Source organism: Toxorhynchites rutilus, chromosome 3, assembly GCF_029784135.1.
Source record: "Toxorhynchites rutilus septentrionalis strain SRP chromosome 3, ASM2978413v1, whole genome shotgun sequence".
In the NCBI taxonomy this organism is placed as follows: domain Eukaryota; kingdom Metazoa; phylum Arthropoda; class Insecta; order Diptera; family Culicidae; genus Toxorhynchites; species Toxorhynchites rutilus.
This window is the reverse complement of record NC_073746.1, coordinates 207,260,249-207,285,016: the sequence shown is the minus strand read 5'-3', so window position 1 is coordinate 207,285,016 and position 24,768 is coordinate 207,260,249. Positions and strand designations below refer to the sequence as shown.

General features: G+C 41.6%; 1 protein-coding gene across 1 annotated transcript; it reads left to right on the top strand.

The window, feature by feature from the left end:
• Positions 1-2,015: 2,015 nt before the first annotated feature.
• On the top strand, positions 2,016-16,777 carry LOC129773882 (uncharacterized). Its single transcript, XM_055777542.1, has 3 exons — positions 2,016-3,306; positions 3,415-7,365; positions 16,326-16,777. Exons 1-3 carry the CDS (start codon positions 2,016-2,018, stop codon positions 16,775-16,777), a joined length of 5,694 nt encoding a protein of 1,897 aa, XP_055633517.1.
• The last annotated feature ends 7,991 nt before the right edge of the window (positions 16,778-24,768 follow it).

Below are 24,768 nucleotides of genomic sequence, written 5' to 3'. Positions count from 1 at the left end.
TTTTTTCAGCACTGAATATTCCTCGAAAACCCGACGACGAGACTCTGAAAACGATTATCTATGAAGCAAAAGCGTTGGTGAACTCTAGACCGTTGACGTACATTCCGCTGGAGTCCGTGGATCAGGAATCTCTAACCCCCAACCACTTCCTGTTGGGGAATTCGACGGGACTCCATGCAGAAACCGAAGTCATTGGATATGTTGGTCTCCGTAGTAGCTGGAAGTTGCACATCACCGGGGGGTTTTGGAAGAGGTGGATTAGGGAGTACCTGCCAGTGATAACTCGCAGATGCAAGTGGTTCGAGGACACCAAAGAGCATGAAGAGGGAGATCTCGTTCTCATAGTTAACGGAACTGACCGTAATCATTGGATCCGTGGACGCGTGGAGAAAGTTATTGCAGGGCGTGATGGGAGAATTCGCCAAGCGTTGGTGCGAACAGCGACTGGTGTTTTACGGCGGCCTGCAATAAAGCTGGCGGTGATAGACGTCGGAGACAAAAGTAAACCTATGGAGCCTTCAGGAGATTCGGAACAACACATAGGTTTACGGGCGGGGGTATGTGACGACAACACTACTCGCAGCAGCGACGCCGTCTGGAAGTACACGAAATCAGATTGGGTGACGACCCTATGAAAAAATTGACAATGCAAATTTCCGCTGATAATAGCGAGACCCGAAATTCCAAACGAAGTGGTTTCACACGCTCGAGTGCTTGGGTCAGCGATTAAGACCCTCCTCGATGCAATAAAATGCGCCACAATGTAGGGAACATTACGAGTTCCAAGAAAACGCGACAATTAAAAACAAGTATAATGTTCGGCAGCGATAAGATCGAGAATACCATATCGATGCACGACGTCGCATCATATTCCATAGACGGGGCATTCATCGTGGCGATGGTGATCGCCATCATTTACTACCATTGGAGGAGAAACACGAAACGACTGCGCGAACTGGAAGGGGCGCAGCGGAGGATCCGACTCGATAGTGTGAATGCTGTATAATCAAAATAATGCGAACGCTGTATAATCAAACGCACATTTTGTGCTGACATGGAGAAACAAGAAACACCCAAGTGACCTAAGCAATGTAAAATTTAAGGAAATACAGTTCAGTCTAAAACCGACCGTGAAGGAGTTAGTACTTAGTCCGAAAGCCGTGTTGGGCCACTATGGCCCAATACTAACATCTTAATTTTAACGAACAACATTTGGTGACCCCGACGTGATCGCACTTCGAGCGATCACGGACTCGCGAAAGTAATCGATTCTGATAAGTGAAGTGACATTCTCTCCGCGCGCGAAAAAGTGATGCCATTGCATGGCTGTATAATCGGAAAGTGAAGTGACATTGTCTCAGCGCACGGAAAATGTTGCGCCATTAAGTGGCTGAAACCAAGAAAATGAATCTCCCATTCGCGGGAAGTATGGTGTGCCACTGCGTGGCTAAAAATTAACAAAGTGAACTTCCTACTCGCGGGAAGTATGCTGCGCCACTGCATAGTTATTACAATGCGCCACTGTGTGGCTGAAAATTGACAACGTGAATTTCCCATTCGCGGGAATCATAACATGACACTGCGTGACTGTGTGATCAATAAGTAAACTTCGCCCGTGAGCGAAGCACGGTGTGCAACTGCGTGGAAGATGTGTGATAAACACGAATTATTGTGACTGATGTGAAAAATTTGTAAAGATGAATTCTCGACATTCCAACGACCTACTGTATTCCATGTGCTACATGTATATGAGGGATACGGAGGAGAATTTGAAACAGGACCCGCGTCGTACGCGGGAAGAAGCTGCAGCGATAAAACTGATAATATCGCACATGTTCAACTTGGCGGCAGGAGCCGCGGTTATAAACAGATACGAAAGCAGATTTACCACTGAACTAAATAGATCGGCCGAAGCCATAGCCGACTATTTAGACTGGAGCATAATCAATGACCCAGCTAAGTATTTGAGTCAATCAAACAAGTAAAGCGGTTAGTAATTATCAAATCAAATAAACATGACGACAAACGAGGACGATGCCGTTGAAAGCTGGAAAAAGCAGCTAACGGCACTGGAGCAAAGCATTGCTCCGATTATCAAAGACGCATGCAAATTAGCAGAAGACGACGACGAAGTCGAAACATTACTAGTGCAACAAGAAGTACTAACAAGCTTGTACGATCAAGCTTGTGCAGTGATACTGAAAATTGAGGGCCAAACGGGGCCCTCCAAGAGACGGGATGCTCTCCTCCCCGCATATATCAAGTCCAGAGCCAGTTTGGCAAAGAGAATACGGCATGCGCAATCACAGACGAATGAACCGAGTCAGGATGAAGGTTCAAGGCAAGTACTGGATCAAACAATGATCACCGGCAATAGCAAGGCCGATTATTTACCCCGATTGGAGCTCCCGAAGTTCCGTGGGTCAGCCACCGAGTGGCTATCGTTTAAAGCCCGCTTTGAGAAGCGGATTGCGACCCTAAACGAGGATGCAAGCAAATACGCTTTCCTGGCGAAATGTTTAGAATACGAGCCCGCTCGTAACTCCTGCGAAGCACTCGAGAATTCAGGAGTGCCTTTCACTGAAGCCTGGGCCAAACTGGAAGCAAGATTCTACAAGAAACGAATCGCATATGAAGGTTACTTTTACACTCTGCTGAAAATTAAAAGGATACATAAGGCATCGCAAAGAGCGATACTAGGACTGATCGACGCTGTCGATACACTATTGTCCGCCACTCGACAAATAGCAAATGAACAACCTGGCGAACCAGATTGCATCGCCAATGGGTTACTAATATGCTTAGTGAAAGAACGATTGGATGAATCAACACTTTCTAAGATTGAAGAAAAGTTGGACCTCCAGCGCATTTATGTTTGGAGCGAATTCAAAATAGAATTAGAGCGGCTGGCTAACCAGATGACTTGCAAAGTGGCTGCCGAAACGGCACACTCTAGTCATCGACCCCAGCCGAAAGTCGTAGCAGCAATCGAAGGCAAAGCTGCGACCACCAAAGACAAAAGGGAAGCACAGCGGTGCTACGTTTGTCACAATGAAGGACACACAGCATTTACGTGTCCTAAATTCACGAAAATGAGCATCCCAGAACGATGGGAAACTATCAAAGCAGGGAGGCACTGCTTTAATTGCCTCATACCTGGGCACTCAACGAAGGAGTGCAAATCACAACGGAAATGCCAAATATGCAGCACGAAGCATCATACACTACTTCATCGTGGAGACTCTCCCAAGGGGGACGAGGTCCAACAATTGCATCCCGAGAAGGATGTCAATCAAGCACAAGCAAGTTCAACGAAATGACTAGCTCAGGAAGAATACGTCTTTCTGGGCACAGCCATAATTCATGTTAAGGGTGAGCAGAAATGGCACCCTCTTCGATGTCTACTTGATTCAGGGAGTCAAGTAGAAACAATCACAGAAAAGGCTGCTCGAAGCCTAGGAATTCCGCAACACTCGGTAAACGTAACCATTAAAGGAGTTAGCGGACAAGCACATGTTAAAAGGGGTATCAAAACTGTGATAGCCTCTCACGCAAGCAACTACAATGAAAGTTTAGAATTGATCATAGTGCCAAAGATATTGGACGATCAACCAAGCACAGCTATTGATGAAAAGGGTATACGGATACCAGAACAATTGCACCTTGCCGATCCCCAGTTTTACAGATCGAATGAAATCGACATTCTCCTCGGAGCGAGAATATTTTTCAAAATTCTAATGCCAGGCCGGCTTAGCGTAGCCAACGGTCTTACGTATCAAGAGTCCAGCTTGGGCTGGATTGCATGTGGGACGCTACGTCACAGCAGCCCATCAACCACTGTATTGTCTGCTACAAGGTGTAGCAGAAATGAATTCGAATTCCCACAGGACGAAATGGCCAAACTCATAGAGAAGTTTTGGCGTCTTGAAGAAGCGTGCTTTCAAGACTGGGAACCAAAGCAACATGACGAATGCGAGGCGGAAAGTCACTTCCGCACAACGTTAGAGATCGCTCCCGACGGGAGATACATTACACGAATGCCCCTACGGGGGGAGCCGTCATCGTTAGGCGACTCTTATCAACAAGCATATAGAAGATTCACATCGCTTGAGCAAAGGCTCAAGCGGAATGCAGACCTGTACAAAGAGTACAGGGCATTCATGAATGAATATGAAACACTGGGACATATGGTACCAGTCACCACAGAAGACTTTCACAAAGTAAAGTATTTCATCCCTCACTCGTGTGTGGTGAAACCAGATTCAACATCCACCAAGGTTAGGGTGGTGTTCGACGCAAGTGCAAAGACGTCAACCGGAGTATCCCTGAACGATATACAAATCGTGGGACCAACCATTCAAAAGGACTTATTTGATCTGCTAATTGATTTCAAGACGCACAACGACGTGCTAGTAGCAGATATTGCAAAGATGTACAGACAAATTCACATCGCATACACAGACACTTGGTTACAATGTATTTTGTGGCGCGACAGCCCCAATGATCAATTGAAAGCGTATAGACTGACGACTGTCACATATGGTGAAGCGTCTTCATCATTCTTGGCCTGTAGGGCACTACACGAAGCAGCTGAAGATTATCGGTCGGTAAATCCGAGAATTGCCGACACCATTCAACGATCGTTCTATGTTGACAATCTAATGATTGGAGCGTCCAACGCAGATGAACTGACGGAGACGAAACGAGAAATAGAGCATGCATTGTCACTTCATGGATTTCCACTTCGAAAGTGGGCATCAAACAACGCAAGCGTACTGGAAGGAATTCCAGAGAAAGACTTGGAACCATTGATCCAAGTTGGTGACCAAGAGGTCATAAAGACATTGGGGATAGCCTGGAACCCCAAAACAGACGTGTTCCAGTTCATCAGTACGAAAAACATAGGTGAAACATACGAAGCGCTCACAAAGCGACAAATGGTCTCGAAGATTTTGAGACTGTATGACCCAATCGGATTGATACAACCTGTAATCATTACAGCTAAAATATTGATGCAAGAATTGTGGACTTATAACGTCAGCTGGGACGATGATGTTCCAGATCAAGCACTAAGCTCATGGAAGAAGTTCGAAGCTTCATTAGTGGAGCTCAGCAAGATAGAAATACCTCGGATGTCGACTCCGAGTCATACGATCGCACTAGATTTACACGGATTCAGTGACGCCTCCGAAAAGGCTTATGGATGCGTCATTTACTTACATGCAATCAACTTAAAAGGAGAAGAGAGTACGAATCTCTTATGTTCGAAATCGAGAGTGGCGCCTTTGAAGAAGGTCACTCTGCCCCGTCTGGAACTCTTGGCGGCGGCACTTCTAGCAGAACTAACTGCTAAAATAAAGAGCATTCTGGCCGGTCGAATCTCGTCGGAATATTACTACAGTGATTCACAAGTAGCGCTAAGTTGGATCAAATCTTCAAATACACGTTGGGGAACCTTCATTAGAAATAGAGTGCAGAAGATACACTCCACCACGAATCCAGAGCATTGGAAATATATATCTACGAAAGAAAATCCGGCTGATATGGTTTCGAGAGGAATTCCAGTCAGAAAATTACGCGAAGCAAAACTAGAATTTTGGTTACACGGACCGGAATGTATACGAAGAAGACAATATTATCTGCAGAGCGGCTACGAATACACTGCTGCTGCAGAACAGGAAGAGATTAAAGAACCAATAACACGATTGGTAGCAGCAACAGGAAAGGCATGCGAAGACTTAATCGCAAAATACCCGCACCATCACACTCATGACAAAACAGTAAGACACTTTGCATGGCTGTGTAGAGCCATAAACAATATGAAGAAGGTCAATAAAGACACAGGCATCAGAAACGAAAAGAGATCGGGCCCACTCACCACCACTGAATTGAATGAAGGACTAACACTCGTAGTCCGAATTATGCAAGCCACTATTTATCCAAATGAAGTAGCGGAATTACGAAAAACTGGGAAGGTGCCTACGAAAGGACCTTTCCAGCATCTCAACGCAATCGTCAGAAATGGAGTCATACATGTCACAGGGAGACTCCACAATGCAGAAATGCCCATCTCACAAAAGAATCCAATATTGATTCCCAAATCGCACCCATTTTCGAGGGTAATAATTCAAAAAATACATGAGGATAGATTTCACGCCGGAACAGATCTGGTAATAAACGAATTTCGACAAAGATTTTGGATGAGGGATCTCCGAAGGACCGTACAAGGAGTCATTCAACGATGCATCTTATGTGCCAAAGCGCGGCCCAGACGTTTACAGCAACGAATGGGACAACTGCCCTCGCCCAGGGTAAATGAATCAGTAGCGTTCACTCACACGGGAGTGGACTTATGTGGGCCATTCGAAGTATATCTCAATCAAAAATCGAAATGCAAGACCACAGCATATGCTTGCATCTTCATATGTTTTGCGACCAAAGCAGTTCACCTAGAAGTCGTCGAAGATCAGTCGACGGCAGCGTTCATATCAGCACTTCTCCGTTTCACATCAGTGAGGGGAATACCCGAGGTTATTTACTCCGACAATGGGCGGAACTTTGTCGGGGCCAGCAGAGAACTCAATCGTTTACGAAGAATATATAACAATGAAGTTTTTCAAAACAAATTAGTTGATATTGCGGCAACTCACAGAATAAGATTTTCATTCATTCCACCCCGAAGCCCCAGCTTTGGAGGACTTTGGGAAGCGAACATAAAGGTAGCCAAGCGGCTCTTTAGTGCAGCGGCCAGAGGAGCACAGCTAAACATCATGGAATTGCAGACACTGTTCTACCAAGTGGCCGCAATAATGAATTCGCGACCACTCACACCTGTTTACACGACGCCAGATTCACCGACCGCGATCACACCCGGTCATTTTTTGATAGCACGCCCAATGCTAGCCGTGCCCATCCCTACGCAGAGTAAGGATGGAAGCAATCTCACAACCAGATGGAAACGAGTACAATCGCAGCTCGAACAATTTTGGAGAAGATGGAGAGACGAGTATCTCCACCAGTTACGTGATTATGCAAAATGGACCAAGCAACAAGCCAACGTTAAGGTAGGCCAAATCGTATTGATCGGAGACGATCACCTTCCCGTAGCAAGGTGGCCTATGGGAATTGTCACACAAATACACCCTGGAGATGATGGAGTAGTCCGAGTGGCAGTAGTGCGAACCGCTACCGGAATTTACAAACGCAACGTGCGAACACTTGCTCCTCTACCAGTCGAGGAGCACACCATTCAACCCATTATAGAAGAGTATGACAACACAGCTGATAACGAACAGCAATCTCAAGCCGAAGCAATCGAACTAGAAGACGATCCCCCTCCCCAAGCACCCCAAATGATTTGGGACGGTAGACTACGCCCTCGTCCCAAAGGGGGGAGAAAATGGAAGTACACGAAATCAGATTGGGTGACGACCCTATGAAAAAATTGACAATGCAAATTTCCGCTGATAATAGCGAGACCCGAAATTCCAAACGAAGTGGTTTCACACGCTCGAGTGCTTGGGTCAGCGATTAAGACCCTCCTCGATGCAATAAAATGCGCCACAATGTAGGGAACATTACGAGTTCCAAGAAAACGCGACAATTAAAAACAAGTATAATGTTCGGCAGCGATAAGATCGAGAATACCATATCGATGCACGACGTCGCATCATATTCCATAGACGGGGCATTCATCGTGGCGATGGTGATCGCCATCATTTACTACCATTGGAGGAGAAACACGAAACGACTGCGCGAACTGGAAGGGGCGCAGCGGAGGATCCGACTCGATAGTGTGAATGCTGTATAATCAAAATAATGCGAACGCTGTATAATCAAACGCACATTTTGTGCTGACATGGAGAAACAAGAAACACCCAAGTGACCTAAGCAATGTAAAATTTAAGGAAATACAGTTCAGTCTAAAACCGACCGTGAAGGAGTTAGTACTTAGTCCGAAAGCCGTGTTGGGCCACTATGGCCCAATACTAACATCTTAATTTTAACGAACAACACCGTCGACACACTCTCCAGCAGGCCTAACCCAACGAAACTGTCACGGGTGACAAGCGAATGGGAGACATGTCAAATCGGTGGAGAATGATTGGTCATCACCGCATTTGACTAATTCAGATTTATAGAAGAGTACAGTGCGTGTGTCAAATCGATTAAAATTGGAAAATTATAAAACTACCTATAATATTATTAAAGTATTTACAAGCTTACGGACTATAATTAGGTAGATTCACTTAAACTACTTAAAATAGGGCCATAAAACTTATATAACTACAACCTTAACTATATTTACAGTTAACCTAAAACGTGGGTAAAGATAAGATTCCTCCAATTACATTATTCTTATACTTCCTACACTAAAATCGTAAGTTAAACTAGAAAAACATTGTAATTTGTAAAACTGAATTTAAAATATAATTTTAGCTTGAAGCTTACACTACAAAATAGTTGTTTGCTTTCGAGTTTTGGTGACATAACCCCACAATATGTAAGTACAGATGATTCTAAAACCGTACAAGAACATGTAATATTCTTATACGTATTCCATAATGCTTCCCAATTGATCACGAAGCTGAATTCACTCATATAATCGTTACGAGATGTGGATTGCACACACTTTGACCGAAAAACCTTTGATGGATTGCATCTCTACCTGCGACTCGCTCCATAAACGCATCGAAAATGCCACTTTGAAGGCGGTGAAAATAGATTATTCACGACAATGTTGAGCAGCTGAAAAATTGGGGTAATTGAAATTAACCACCATTAGCTGAACCCAAAGTCGGTCTTCACTCGAAGAAAGTCATTCTCTGTGCCCAAGGAGATTGGAAAGAAATTATGTATTTTGGACTTCTACTAAGCGATCAGTCGATAAATCCACACAAGTGCTGCTCGCCACTAGACAAATTGAAGACAGCGATACAGTACAAATTTCTAGAATTAGTCAATGTGTGTTCCATCAGACAAGGAATCAAACCAAATGAACTAATGTTACAACACAACGAACTAGCCGGCAATTTAAAATTGTCACAGGTTCCGGTCCCTGCCAAATGCTCTGAAGAGCAAAAACGTCGACTCTATAAACAGCATAAAAAATATCATTAAATGTTTTCGACTAGAAGGCAAAGATTTCAGGGAGGATATATTTTATAAGCTGCGTGAGAGATTCAGGAACAAATCTCTACATATAAAATAGAATAAATGTATGTTTGCCCAGAAAACGATGAATTTTTCCAAAAATCGACACAAACTTTCCGGACAACTCAATACGAGCAATCCTGATTTCATCCTGACTTTTATGTCCACTCTTCCTGATTTTTGAGAATTATAGTTGGCAACCCTGACTACAGGGCCAGTGTGGTACATATCAGGGTGGTACCGGCGGTAGTAGAGAAGATGGGGGTAAGACGGACATGTTAAGGAAAATTTCAATTGTGTCTTTGGAAACTCATGTTTTCGAAAACTTAAAAGCAGTTTCTTCCAGTTCAATATACTGGTTTTCGAAATAATTGGCCAAATGTTTTATAAAAATGTGTTTTTTCATGTTTTTTACTGAAATTAAAACAAGCCGAAAAGTAGAACATTTTTATCGATGCGGGTATAATGGACATGTAGTGGTGGGAAATATGGACAGGTCAATAAAATACGAAGCGTAGAAGTTTATCGCTCGCGAGAGGAATAATATCGCTCTCTCTCAGTGTTTGTGCGTCCAATAACTGAAATAGAACAAAAAGAGAAAGCAATATAAAAAGAGTTCAATATTCTTCTCTTCACTGTGAGAGACGAATGAACTCTCAGAGTTTAAAGTCTCTCTAATTCAATACCTTCCCTTCCTTCCTTCTCTTCACTTTCCATCATGCATTGGATGTGATTATGGATGTGACTGTCCATTTCAACCCCACCAGTGCAATTATTTCAATAATTTAAATTTACGAATGAATTTACTTTCCCGTACATACCTAATATTGCTTCTTTATCTATTCACAAACCGAAATATAACCATCAGCGAATTCAATTTTGCAATTCAACCACTCAAAATGCTTAATATCGAAGCCGCAAAAATAACATCCACACGCGGAATCATGTTTGATTCTCGGTTTTTGTTTCCCTATTTCACTTTTGATCAGTATTCATTGTCATAGGATGGTTTAAATATACTAGAATAGAATGTAGAAAGGGTTCCCATCATCAGAAATATGAAATTTAAAATGTAACTATAAAAATCATCCACCTGTCCATCATACCTCCATTGTCCGTCTTACCCGCGGCTCCCCTATGCGAAGTATATTAGGATTGGTAAACAAAATATGGCGTAGTATCTATTTGCTTTCAATATGCAGTGTATATGGTCGGTGTTAAGCCAGACCGGACCATGTGACATTTTTATGGTTATAAAGGTTATAAAGAAGCATTCAAAAGTATTTCGATACATCATTCCTGCTGCAGGCGTGATTTTTCAACATTTTTTTTGATAAATGTTGTATGTAGCTTACGAAATGCTTAACCCAATGCAATCAATCACTCGAAATTTCCAATTTTGCGACTTGGTCCCCTCTGACTTAACATCAACCATATGAAAGATACAAAACAATGTAAAAAATACTCATGGTATCATTGTGTTCTGACCCTAATTCTCATGAAATTTCGTAACTATTGGTAATTTTAAAATGTAAAGTTAAAAGATCCAGACAGCCGTAGTAGTTAGTCCTCGAAATCAGAAGTATTTTTGGGTAAATGTTGCCTAATTGTAGACAATTACATCAGCCGTTGATTGAGTAAAATCTGTCACCAAAACGGAACTGTGAAGAGTGTTCTTTTAGAGTGGGCATTACGAAGAATCAAATGCCAAAAATTAGAACGAATGACTCTCGTTTGTCAAATAATTTCTATAAATAACTCAATTTTTTTCAGCTTTAAAGTTTTGGTTGTAACTCAGACCATATACATAAAACTAATTATTGAAACGGTATGTAACCGGGGAATCTTCAATTTATAAAGTAATCGTGAAAAAAGCGAGTGAATGACACCGAGACAAAAGTCTCAATTGATTACTGAAGACAATAGAAAAAAAAACAAGACTGAAGCCTAACTTCTTTTGACGATGTTTTCGGTGGATAGTATGAATTTTATTGAAATAATATCTTCCAAAACCCCACATTCATCATCATGCTAAAATGTCTTCACATATTTCATAATGTCTTCAAAATGTCTTCACAAAATCCAGTGTATTCACAGTAAGTCTAATGTCTTCGAAATGAAGACGTGTTTTAATGAGGACTACGTCTTTCATTTCTATACTAGAGTGTAAGTTCAAAGTTTCGGAAACGAAAGCGTTACGCCGGAGAACCAGATTTTGAGCGTTAATAGCTCCTAATCAACTGAACGGAATGTTATGATGAACACTTCATTCGAAACATTTATTGTTTTTATTTTATTGTTTTCTATTCACATAATACTGCGACCAAATACATTTTGTTCTGTGACAATCAAGTGCAATTAACAGGAAAGTTTCTGAATATAACTCTTCCCCATCAGTAGAATATTTTCGAATTCAATATTCGATGTATAAAATGGAAAACGGAAAATGTTTCGCATCGCTAAAATCATATAATTTTCCAGCGATTATTCCTTTTGTGTGATTACGTCTATTTCGTACCTCTAGAGTGTACAAAATGAAAAACGAAAAATATCGCATCGCGAAAATTATCTGGTTTCGAGCGCTTATCGCTTAGTTGCTGGAGAATTCAAACTCAGAGTTAATTCGTCTCTAGTTTGTCTTCCAAATATATCAAATAGTTCTTCTCAGAATTCGAAATAAAACGAATTCGAATAACGCGAAAGAGTTTATCAAATACTGTGATCAAATACTTCTTTTTGTAATTCAATGTTCACTCAACAATTTCTCAAACGGGAAGTGGGTGTTTTGAGGAAGAACCGAATGATCGCAAACTTTATGTAGACTGATTAGAAGCGACAGATATTTTGTTTATCGGAAATGCTATTCTAATTAAATCACAAAATTCGAAAGAGTTTGAGAATTAGTGACAAGCAACGTATTATGTATTATGTATAGAGTAATTATGAGGAAGCGCAGAATAAATTTTGCAACACTTTTGCGTGATTGCTTCTTGTGCTGAGTATTTGGCTTCGCTACATACAAGTTTATCGTAGACGTTGTGCACAAAGCGAACGACAATCTTGCTTTGCTAACCATGTCTTGCATCACCCAGTCATGACTGAGATGATTTCAAGCAGGTACCCATACGATAGTCCTACGTCAACCTTGTGGTTATACCACAGATATAACTAACTCCCTGTTTTAAAACCTGCCTTCTCTGGTTTCGACGTCTAATGGCGACTTTCAATCTGGGGCCATAATTTGGGTCTCAAACTCGATGTTTACAAAAATGACCAATTAGAGGCGAAAAGGTTCAATTATTCGTGTCACATTACAGGTCTGTCAAGTTAACTAGATGTCCAATTATAGGTAACTTACTGTATATGTGTAAATGTGCGAATCGACTCTGTGCCAAAAGATGCCTCCTGTTATTTTTCGTGTTATAACGTGGCGGACGCGACTAATGTATATGACATAAGCCGTAAGCGTCAATCAATTTACAACAAGCCACAACAAATCCATACCAAATCGTCCGACAAACAGATCCTAAACTAAATGTTCCTCTTGCAGCAATTTCTAAAAGACATTCTACCACCAAATGTTTTTATTTTAAATAGCAATTTATAATTTTATTTTTTGAAATATTTCGAAAAAATCAGAATTTCTTTAATAAAGGTACTTAGTCATGTTTTGTACCGCCGGAAATTTAATTCCTCCGTACGTTGTATTCAGGTCAAATTGCTTATGGAATTCGTGGGCTCAAAATGGACCAAAAGAAGTACGCTTCAATCGCACCTCTTCTGTATTTACCCGTTGGAAAAGTAACAACTTCTCAGTCGTCTTCCCTCGATCAGAAGAAAAGAAATGGGAAGTTGCTCCTGACAACATTTAAAAGCGTATCCTAAAGGATTGTTAATTCACTTTCAGGTCAAAAAGCAGAAGGAAAAGTAGTTTGTGGACCAGCTATGAAATTTTTTTAATAATTGTCAATATTCTCTTCAATGTAAAATTGGTTCATGATAGTTAGTAATTAGTGTTGTTTAATTCAAGATTTTGCTATAAAGGGTAAATGAGTTGTGGAAACACTTCTAGGAAGCACCTTTTAGTCTAGGGGAAAAACGTTTTGCTGCATATCGCCGTAATAAATAAGAATATTAATCACCAGCGCCGCATTTTTCACTGGCAACCATTCGGCACTATATCCTGAAACTTCGTCATAACTTTCCCCCGTCGTTGCTAAAGAAATTTATAATAAAGCACGATCCGACAGAATCATTAACTTAGCCCATAGTATGTCAAATGTAGACGGCACATGAAAGCCACCACAACTCGCGTTCTGAAGGTGTTGATGGCTTAGTTTTAGTTTTATGTTTTCTAACAATTGTTTCAGTATGAAGTAGCACATTGAACGCGTACCAACCGCTGCTGTACTGCTGCGGCAAACCCCGTTGTACCCTGTTTTTGAAATCGCCGCTTGACATTGACACGTGTTCGAAGCTCAATCACCCGTTCGAGCTCTACCTTCAAATTAACCCCTTCTTTGTGACACCGTCGTGCGTGCGCATCCATTATTTTCGGATTTAGCGACGAAAATCGGATTGAAGATTTTGGAAAAATCGGCAGATGTTCGGCTGTCGATTTTGAAAAACTTATCGATAAGGGGAGAGAGGATAGCCTTTTTTGGAAAAAATGTAACTCTTTTTTGAAAACTGAAAATAAATTGCATCCGACGGCGAGAAATTGAAAGGGGTTCAACCGTACATAACCTATATGACAAGTATTGTAAAATTAAGATTTATTTTCCACACGCACCTAATGCCCGTGCCATAGTTTCGTTCCACAAGGTAGAAGTGGGGTGAAGTTAGGAATTTTTGAAAACAAAAATCAAGAAGGGGAAACGGTTTGATTGGCCCGAAACGAACGAACCCATATGCACCCCGTTCATATTGGATTTTATTTTCAAAATAAAGTAATTTTGATTCGAAGCAACGGCTATGGGTTTCCCCCAAAAATAGCAAATGCTTTTAAACTTTCCAAAAACGGGAGGGTGCCGTAAGTTGCAACAGAAAGAAATTTTCAAAATTTTTTTTTCGTTAGAATTTCGGGGTGCAACTGTCACCCCTAACAAACACAGGGAGTCATCGTTTGGTTTGTTTGCTAATGCCTGATGTTTGCAGTGTGACGTGTGCTAATCCTTTTACGTTCATACTGGTAATTTGGAATAATTTTTCGAAAATCGGATGTTATTTGAAAATTGTCGGTTCACTTTCTCCTGCTTCGCCTTGTTTCGTGTTGGGTGTGGCACAGTTGTTTCCAATTTCGGCCAGACACGACGCACACACACAGAATCATTGTAATCATAAATCATTTCATTGCACTGTGTCATTTTTATGTGATTTTTACGACTCGAGCTTGGATGTGCCGGGGAGCCTTTCATTTCATTTTTAACCTACTTCGGAAGAGATTTTCGCGTTCGTTTTGGTTGCCTCTATTTATTCTTATCATTTTCTTCTAATAAACAGAACAGTTATCATTTCACAACGAAATATCTTCCTAATAAAATTGTGGGTTCTTTCTGACGGCTCCGAGAACCAGTCTCCTCTCCCGCTACGCATTGGCACTGTGTGCCCATAAAAGTCAATTTGAATAAAGGATGATATCTGCATGTTCTCGCCCTAGCCGGAGACAATGGCCAACAGGCCAAATGTTGCGCAGGTCCGGGTTCATCATGGTTGTTACTTTTCTCAGATCCGGTCCCAAACAAGAGCGACGGGTGCTGGTTAATTTTGAAATTGAACCGCATCAAAACGGAACCGATGATGCTATCAAAAAAACAGCCAAGGGTGTGAAATCGGCACTGCTTTAACCCCAATTTAACCGGAGTGTAAACAGTTCACATATGTTTTGGTACGATTGGGAATCGGGTTCGAAAAAGGAACACCCTAAAAAACTCTAATTACGGTGTTTTGGTATGTCGTTGGACGCCGGGTGTGAGGGAAGTTCCCCTTTGCGTTGATCTTATGACACACGGTTGTGTGGCGGAAGGGGCGGCACAATGCCGAAGAAAACACCTGAGCACTGTTTGAAATGGGAATACAAAAGAATTGAACTTGAGTAAGGTTTCCAAGAAAAAGAAGGATGTCGTTTGTATTGTCCATATATTAATTGCAGCAAATTGATTCGAATTTTGATTATTTCGTCCCTGTTGAGATTGTCAATGATAATTCAATTCTCAATTCTGAAAAATGGGGATAGATCTAATTGAATTATATGGGATAAATTACAGTCACATAAATGAAGAGGAAGGTGCATTCTTCAATTAATATAATTTACATTATTTAAATTAACTATATTCGAAAATTTTCATCATTATCATTATTTAAGCCCTAAAATATGAATTGTTTTTAGTAGATGCAGATTTAGTGGATGCATGTTTGAACGAACGGATGACCCTGTTGGAATCAAGACAGCAATCGAAAAAATAGAAACACTCAAGACTTATAAATTGATTTTCGGACGAGTAAAGCCTCTTTGAAGCGCTGCCCGTCATAACTAACTTTTCTCTTTAAATAACCTCAATACTTCTATTCGATCAACGAAGCTTGATATGCGTTTTGAAATCACAAATTAATTCTGTACAAGTTTGATTTGTTTCTTTGACGAAAACAAATTTATTTTATTCTCTTGCATCAATTTCAAAAAAGTGCCAAAAACCGAGTTTTAGAAAATTATTGTAATTTTACAAATATTGCAGTAAGTTCTAATTTTTTATCCCTTTGGTTTATTTTGTGTTTGCATTTTAGCTGTAACAGAGCCGGGCTTCAATCGTGTACATGTTACATGTTTGAGTTCCTATACATTACAAATTACACAGTTGTTGGTAGCCCTTTAGGCGTAAGAGTATTTTTTCTGTTCCATTACATTATGTGATATCACGAGACACAGGATCCCAGCTTCATGGAACCAGGCAAGCCCGCGGGTTGTGGATGGCGGAAAGTACCCCTAGACATGGGGATCGAATGTGAATAGCAAGCAGCAGGAGCATAGATAGAGCCCAGTGGGATGCGTAGTGGGCTCTACAAAATCTCCATGAAATGCCGCAAGAGCTCCAACCTTGGTCTTAGAAGACGAGTCGACGCCGCCTTAGTCGTCTAGCCCACACCGGAGCATCACGCTTCCCGTCACCGTGGAGTTGGTTTCCTGCTTAGCGCCCAAGCACAGGCTGCGCTCATCAAGTGGGAACCTATAAACGAGAGGATAATCGTTTCCAGATTAAGAATACGGGCTCGGAACCCAACCATAATCCAATGTTATGTGCCAACCGACGCTGCCAAGCTACGGGTCAAGGAGAACTTTTACAATCAACTGAATGCCATCGGCGAGCTGTTTGCAGAATTTTGTGCCAACAACAATATGGTCATTGGGGGTTCGCTCTTTCCCCATCGACCAGTGCATAAAGTCACGTGGTCGGCCACATTTGCATCAGCCGAAAATGGAGACGGAGCCTCCTCGATGTTCGGAATAAACGCAGCGCCGACATCGCGTCTGACCATCACCTTCTGGTTGGCGAGATCCGCCTGCACATTACACGGATTCAGCGACAGGTGGAGAGGCTTGGACGGAGAATCAACATACGCCGAGTAGAAGATCCAGCTGTGAAGAGGTCGTTTGTTGAAGAGCTCGAGACTCGAGCAGAGGATATTCCGGAAGGAGGCAACTTAGAAGCACAGTGAACGGCCTTCAAGTACGCCTGAAAATAACCTGGGCCATTGCGCACCCAGAGGATGGAGTGGATTACGAATGAAACCTGGCGGAAGATTGAGGAGCGTAGGGAAGCTAAAGCCGCGATTGAGCGGGCGAAACCCAGAGGAGCCAAGAACGACGCCCGTCAACGGTATGCGGTTCTGGAGAAGGAAATTAAACGCTCCTGTAGACCGGACAAGCGAGCGTGGGTGAACACCCTGGCTGACTAAGGGGAGAAAGCCGCTACAACTGACGATATGCGCCTCCTCTACAATATCTCACGACGCCTGAACGGAGCTAGAATGAATCCAAGGATGCCTGTGAAAGACACGACCGGACAGTTACTCACCGACCCCACTGACCAGCTGAAACGCTGGTTTGAGCACTTCGAACAACTTCTTCAAGTTTCGATGTCCAATCAGCCATCAACATCTCGGCAGGATCCGCCAAGGGTTCGGCGCATCACTCGTGTGAACTCCGAGGCCCCATCGCTGCACGAGATCGAAACAGCCATACGGTGTATGAAATCCAACAGAGCTTCCGGGGTCGATCGCATATCAACAGAGATGCTCAATGCTGACCCCATGCTGTCCGCATGAATGCTGCATCAACTATTCTCGAATATATGGGACATCGCGACATTTCCGGCCGAATGGATGCAGGACGTCTTAGTGAAGGTCCTCAAGAAGGGGAATCTGATTATGTGCGATAATTGGCGAGGCATCATGTTACTGTGCATGGTTTTGAATGTTCTGTGCAAAGTTATCGTAGATACTGGAGAAGATCGACGCGACTCTCCAACGGCAGCTGGCAGAATTCTGTGCCGGGAGATCTTGTGTGGACCATATTGTCAAGGTCCGCATAATCCTGGAGCAGGTCAATGAATTCCAAGAGTCCCTATATTTGGTTTTCATTGACTACGAAAAAGCTTTTGACCGACCCAATTACGAAAATCTGTAGGGCGCCTTGAGACGCAAAGGAGTAATAATAGATAAAATCGTGAACCTCATCGTAGCGCAGTACGAGGCTTACGTAGTCAATCGCCCCAACTTCACAGTAGCGGGTCAAGAAGCGAAAAACATAGAAAGCATAATTCATCCCTGGTGGCCTCACAACTTTCTCTCTAACGTCGAGGTCGATCGTTGATATCACCAAAAGCCGATATCAATTGGTATTCGAGAACGCAAGTGGAAGTGGGTCGGCCCCACACTACGAAGAAGCGGAAACGAAATCTGCAATCAAGCGCTGGATTGGAATTTGGCAGAACATCGCAACAGCGATAGAGCCAGAGGCTCGTGACGACGCAGCCTCAACGAGGAAATCAAGGAAAACGCGAATCTGACCTGGGCCCAGGTCATGGCTAAAGCGAGCAGCCGCCCAAGATGGAGATCTTTCACGTTAGCCTTCTACACCACTAGGGGTGCGCAGGATTCGTGAGTGAGTGAGATTACATTATGATAAATTACACAGTAGTAGCCATTTAGGCGTAAGAGTATTCTTTCTGTTCTTCAATTGTTCAGCTGACCGGACAGCGGAAATAGTTGATATTGATCATTGTTGGGTTATTAATAGCACATTAACCCGATGTTTCTTGCAGAGCAGAGCAGTTGTATGGGTGAATCGATCTTCATTCGACCGAGAATGAATCTCCACCGCTGGTGATTATTGCGTGAACGTAGTTATTCTATAACAACACAAAAAGGGTCAATTGAGGGCCCTGAGTTTTGAACTCACGATCGATCGCTTTTATGCGTTTGTAAATACGAGGATTGCAAGGAGTGATAACACTCACACGTATACATACGCATTCCCACATATACATGCACTCCTCACGCACAAACTCAAGGGGATGTTTTTCATCCTGTGATATAACCGCAAGGTGGACAGATATAATCGCAAGGGGGACGTAGGACTAACGATGGCTGAACAATCAATAAGTATAAAGTATATAGCTCTTAGACATTTCATCTTTCGAATAAAGTGATTATCATGCCACTGCGTTTAGCCGGAAAATAGGTATTAATGCTCAATTCAATCGATTCCACCATGGAAATATCAAGCGCAAATAATAGGGAGGCCCCGACAATTGGAATCATCGGCCGATAATGGCATTCATGAGCGTTCGATAACAGAACTGCTTCTTTCACCTTTTTCTTCTTCTTCTTGTTGAATTATAGACTACAAACGTTTGCAGTTCATTCGTCTCTAGCCATGAGAGGGACCCTTGGGGATAGCTCAATCCAAACTTCTTCTCCACCTGCATTGACTTCATTGTCTGATTGGTTTCAGCATTATTGGCATGATTTGTGTTATCCTACTGAGGTTAGAATGAATCGAAATTTTGAAGGAGGTTCGGTTATGGTTTGAAGCGCATTTTGCTATAACGGTAAACTACCGATTGTTTTGTTTGGAACAAGCTGAACTCAAAATATTACACAGACAGCTCTAACTGATGCTGCAAAAAAGCTTTTTGGTGATGATTTCAACACTTTGACGTCCGCACGATATGTAAAAAAATCTTCGCTTGGTGCCGGCAGCGCTAATTGGGATTACTTGGTTTGTCGCCGGCCGTTCTCGACATTATCGTGAAATTATAAATTGTTAAGTTTTACTAATCTCATCGATAGTTTTCATATGATCTCAACCCTGTTCCCCTTACTTTCATGACATTTCGATGATATACATACGTAAATATTACAAACCTGTCCATATTCCCCCCACTATATGTCCATGCGGGTAATCATCGAAAAAATGTTCTACTTTTCCGTCTGTTTTTATTGTAGTGAAAACATTGAAACACAGTCGGTCGATTAATTCGAAAAACAGTATATTGAAATGCAAGAAACAGAATTTAAGTTTGGAGAAACATGAGTTTCGAAAGATATAATTGAAGTTTCTCCTTATATGTCCGTATTTCCCCACCTCCCCTATTTATAAAAATATAAAACTTGTTGGGCGTGTGTAAGTTATTGTTACCTAAACAATACCCAAACAGAATGCAAACGATACTAAAGTGCTATCGCCGGCCACTGAGATACTATGCGCACGTAACCACTGTGATGTCGCCGGCATTCAGACGCTAGTTTTCGTACGTAACCATTGTGGTGTCGCCGGACGCCAAAGTGTTAATCTTCAGCAAGACAATGTTCCAACCCACGCATCCAAGCACACTAAGCAATGGATATCCATTCGTAATATCGTATAGGACGTCTATTTCAGTAACTCTTACAACTGTCATAACAAGCCATAACGAAGAACAGGAAAATCAATGGAGGAGTCCTAAGAAGTCTTGTTAATTCAATGCAAAATTGGTTGATTGAAATCTTGGGAAAAAAGTGCAAAAAAAGGGGCAAAACCAAATATTGATGTTTTAAAATAAAACCCTATGAGGTGCATATGTATTACAAAAAAGGTGCTTTCATAATTTTTCCATTATATTTTGTTATTCTAAAACTATCATTGATTTATGAATAAAACGCAGTGTAGTTTACTATTTTCGCTATCTCAGGCAGATAGTAACATTTTGAGTTCGACTTGAGTATTAACTATTCAAATATTGAAAAAAAAACCGACGCCTCTATATATTTTTCCACCACTGTATAACGTTTTTTCTCGAAACTAGTTTTTTTTTGCAAACTGGTGTACAAGTTCTACTGAACCGATTCATGTCGAATTCATATGAATACAATCTGCATGCATCACATGAATCAATAAAAAAAGATATTTTTTATTGTACAATTTTTAAAAAATCGGAAAACGTACGAAAAAACCTTTTAAGACACATTTTTTTCTTCAAGCGGCCACCATTTTGTCAAAAAACATGTTCCTAACTTGTCCGAGGTTCGTGCGATAGCGACATCATTACTGATTCAGAATCTGTTCGATTTTTTGTTTCAGATAATCAGAAGGGCTGGAATCGTGTACGCCATGGCACAACTTTTTATTAACCTTTTCACTTCATTAACTTGTAACTATTCAAATTGTGAATATTTTTTTCCCGTTCAATATTTGTTTTATTAAGATAGATAAACCAATAATACTAAAAATATTCTTTGTTTTATTTTTACGGAGCTCGAAAAAACGTCCGGAATTCGTGTCTCTAAACTTGAATAGCCCCTTAAGTAAAACACTTTCACTCAAATTTTGACAATTTAAAACTGCTTTCGGGCTTGCGAATTTACTTCCCAAGCACGAATGTTGCCACCAGACGACGACACTATAAATTTGCTCGGCGTGAAGTCACACCGGATCTTGTGACATTTTTATGATTCCGAGAAAAACGAACTTGATGTTTGGTGGGGTTTCGTTTAGCATTCAACACAATTTCGATCGTTGTTCCTTCTACACACGCGAAAAAATCGAATGAAGTAGATTTTTTTCAAAACCATCCACCAGTTTATGATGATGAATGGAAACATAACGGATTCATCTAGTTTGAGTTGCCTTCATGTGTAGCTAAGAGGATGATCCGTACGACAGTTGAAGTATAAGTCAACTCAGATCGAGTTTTGGTTGCTTCGTGTGTTCACGCCAGAGCTTGGAAATATTGAGCTTGTTAAGCAACATTGAAAATATATTTTTATCAGTGTAACGCGTTTATTTTGCTTGTCGATTCTACTGTCATTCATTCGACGGCAAACAAATTTACAACTGTGTTCATTCATATTCATTCTGTGCTCTCTGAGCTTTCCTCAAAGCTCGAGTCATGAGAATTCATTCACATTTATTCATTGCCATGGAATTGTCAGGAATGTTGTGACTGTGCATTTTCAGTATCCCGATATGTGTGTGATTTTCTCATTGAGTCAGTGCCTTGCTTATTCAGTTGTTTTTGAAGTTACTCCGAAAAAAAGAGCAAGATCTGCATGCACACTCACAGCTAAGGATTGCTTAGGCTTGGACGGCGAGGGGGCATTCTGCAGAATCGATCCAAGCAGCGAATGCAAACTGTGTCAGCCAAAGATGGATGTTGGCAATTTCATCCGCTAATCCTATAGCATAGTTTGATCCGTTTTAAAAGGAAGCTCGAAATATTCCCATTGCGGTCGTGTCTTGGACACCACCATTTTATGTTCGTGTGTTCAGAATTTAAAAAGAATTAAATGTTTGAAATTTGAGTCAAGACGGTATTTTTTACATCGGAATTCTTCTTTTGAAGCATTTCTGACAAGTGGATTTGGAACTGCATATTCACTATGTAAAATGAAAGCAATTTAACTGAGACGGAAACCTTGCATGCTTGAACAATTTAATTTATTGTCACTATTATGAGCATTCTGTACTTTCTTATCTTCCTCAACGAATTTCTCCGTTTCGTCAGTGTCCGAGAACGATGCTGATAGTGAATGAACTGGTATGTTAATGTCAATGAATGACAAAACTAGGGATATTTTGTTTTGCTCACATTCCGTGAACGCAGAACAGAACGAAAAACAGAATGAAAAAAAAACTGGATGAATCAACTGTGAGTGGCTTGCTGTGATTGTGAGGTTTGGCGTTGGTTCATTTTCGGTATCCCGAATGCAATGGTATAATGATCGAATGTGGCCGGAAATTCAGCTGAAAAGATTGATGTGATACAGATATTTCCAAGCACTGGTTCACGCCCTAAGAGTGAGCTAGCTATTATCATGCATTGGTGAATCGGTTAGCTCGGGAAATTCACGTACACTAATCGAATGCATCGACATATAATAAATTTTGTTGCCTTTAGTACTATTAACTAATTCCAGATTCTTTTATCAAATTTCCATTCGATTTGAAAAAAACAACTCATGAAAAATATTGTGCGACTCATAGAATACATAAATTAGTATCGAATTCATATTGAACATCATTCGGTGAGACAATTCTGTACCAGTTTCGACAATATTGGCATTCTCATATGTTGTTCAATGCTGACATCCGGAACCACATTGCCTAATCTAACTTCACGATGTAATTAGCTGGTCAGCATCCACCCCCTAACCGAGTCGTTTACAACCCGAATTAGCTATCGTTAATAATTTGAGAAAAATACAAGAGCCTCACCTGGATGCATACCAGGAGGAGGCTATACTTTTGCCCCCCTCACGCTCAGGAAGTGTAATCAATGCCAACACCGTCCACACAGGGGCCGAAAGTTGAACATAGAACAAAAACGAAACGAAAAAAAAATTAAGGAAATAATGACAAACGACCATCTCAACAGCCAGAGTGGAGATTTTTCTGGCCTGCACAATGAGCGTATCCAGCAGAGCATCTTATATACAACATAAATACGAAGAAATTGAACATGCGAAGAAGCAAAAAATCTCCAAAATTTTCTAAATATATTATATATGGACTTCTGTTATCCTTCGTACAAAGTTTTTTTTTGCTCTCACTACACCAGATCAAATCCAACAGAGAGCTGTGCCGTTGTGTTGGTGGGGGCATTTTTATTTTATTTTATTTTTCCTGCTCGCCTTTCTAGTCGCTTCCCCTGTCCCTCATCCACCCACTATGTCCTCATAATTTTCGTTGCCCATCAATATTCGGCGCTGGTCTGTATATGCGGAGGCGCTGTGCCTAATCTCTTCGCTCTCTCTCACTTACTTGCTTACTTGCTTCACCTCTTACTCTTTGTGTTGCAGACTCACCCCACCTACCAGCAATAGCTGCCCAACCCAGCCCTTGCGGTACAACAACTTTGCTCTTGCACATATAACATGATCGGTTGGTACGATTTGGCGGGCGGTGAGGTGGCTGGCAAGGACTGCCAGCAATTGGTGGATGGTTCGGACGAGTCGAAGCCAAAAGTGAACAGGAAGAGAAAAAATAACAAGTGGATAGGACCGTCGAAGAGGTGGTTTGTGAAAATTTGTTAGACCAGAAAGCGGGAAATTACTGAACATACCTCGGTTCTCCGGCGAGGGACGAAGCGAATATTGATTTTCAATAACGTACAACAGCATACCACTTTATGTTTTCATTTTTATTTATATGCCCGATTTTTCTCCTTTTTTGCACCCCCCTTGAACTCGCTCCCAGAACCCGGCTCGTCACTGTACGCGGTTTTTGGGGATAGTGATGTAGCGAGGAAAATATATGGTTGAAACTTATAAAAGTTTGAATTGCAGCATATCATGCATGGAAGTCATGCATGTGTGAACATAGATGCGATGCTGCTTTTCGAAAAGAAATACAATTGGGAAAGGGCACAATGCACACTTTGCATATAAGTGGAAAATGTTACTTCATTTCAGAAGATTAACTTTGACTGATCGTGAATACTTCTCGTTGAAACCAGAAATATTTGTGCCAGATGATAGCAACGAGGATTCCCATTCTATCTTTCCGTTCGCAACTGACAGGCATTCCTCTTGATAGCCTTCAACAGTGCGAGGATATCGCATATCGCATTTTCTTTACTGCCCAAGCAGTCGGTAGAGACAAGAGTCAATTTTTTTTTGTGCAAAACATGAACATTCGCCAAATAGAAAGTCTGGACCATGCCGCTGGTCTTCCTTATGGCTTTTCTACACCCTGTTCCGATTTTCTTATCCGAATCGGGGTGACCGTACCACCCGAGAGAATCACACATACACGCATATGACCGGGTGTAATATGATAACATTCACACGAACAGAATCATTAAAAATCAAACAGCAAGCAGACTTCAGGAATCGGCACTCAACCGGCGAAGTGGACACCGTGAACAAATGTGAGGCAAGACCTTCTCGTCGTACACATGATACATACACACACACATACAACTTGAAAACTTTTCAACTTCTTCCCCTGGCGCTTCTCGCTACGACCGTAACGCACAGCATCTCTTATCATTATCACCATCCACCCGGTCAACCACCCACAACTCCCCCTTTCCTTATTGCTGACCCGCCAAAGTTTAGTTGGGCCCGCTCTCCGGT

Excerpts from the sequence above, each read along its gene's own strand:
- LOC129773882 (XM_055777542.1), top strand. The coding sequence starts at position 2,016 with ATGACGACAAACGAGGACGATGCCGTTGAAAGCTGGAAAAAGCAGCTA. Across the intron at positions 3,307-3,414 it reads TGTCAATCAAGCACAAGCAA|GGAGTCAAGTAGAAACAATC; the intron begins GTTCAACGAAAT and ends TACTTGATTCAG. Across the intron at positions 7,366-16,325 it reads ACCCCAAATGATTTGGGACG|TTGGTTTCCTGCTTAGCGCC; the intron begins GTAGACTACGCC and ends GTCACCGTGGAG.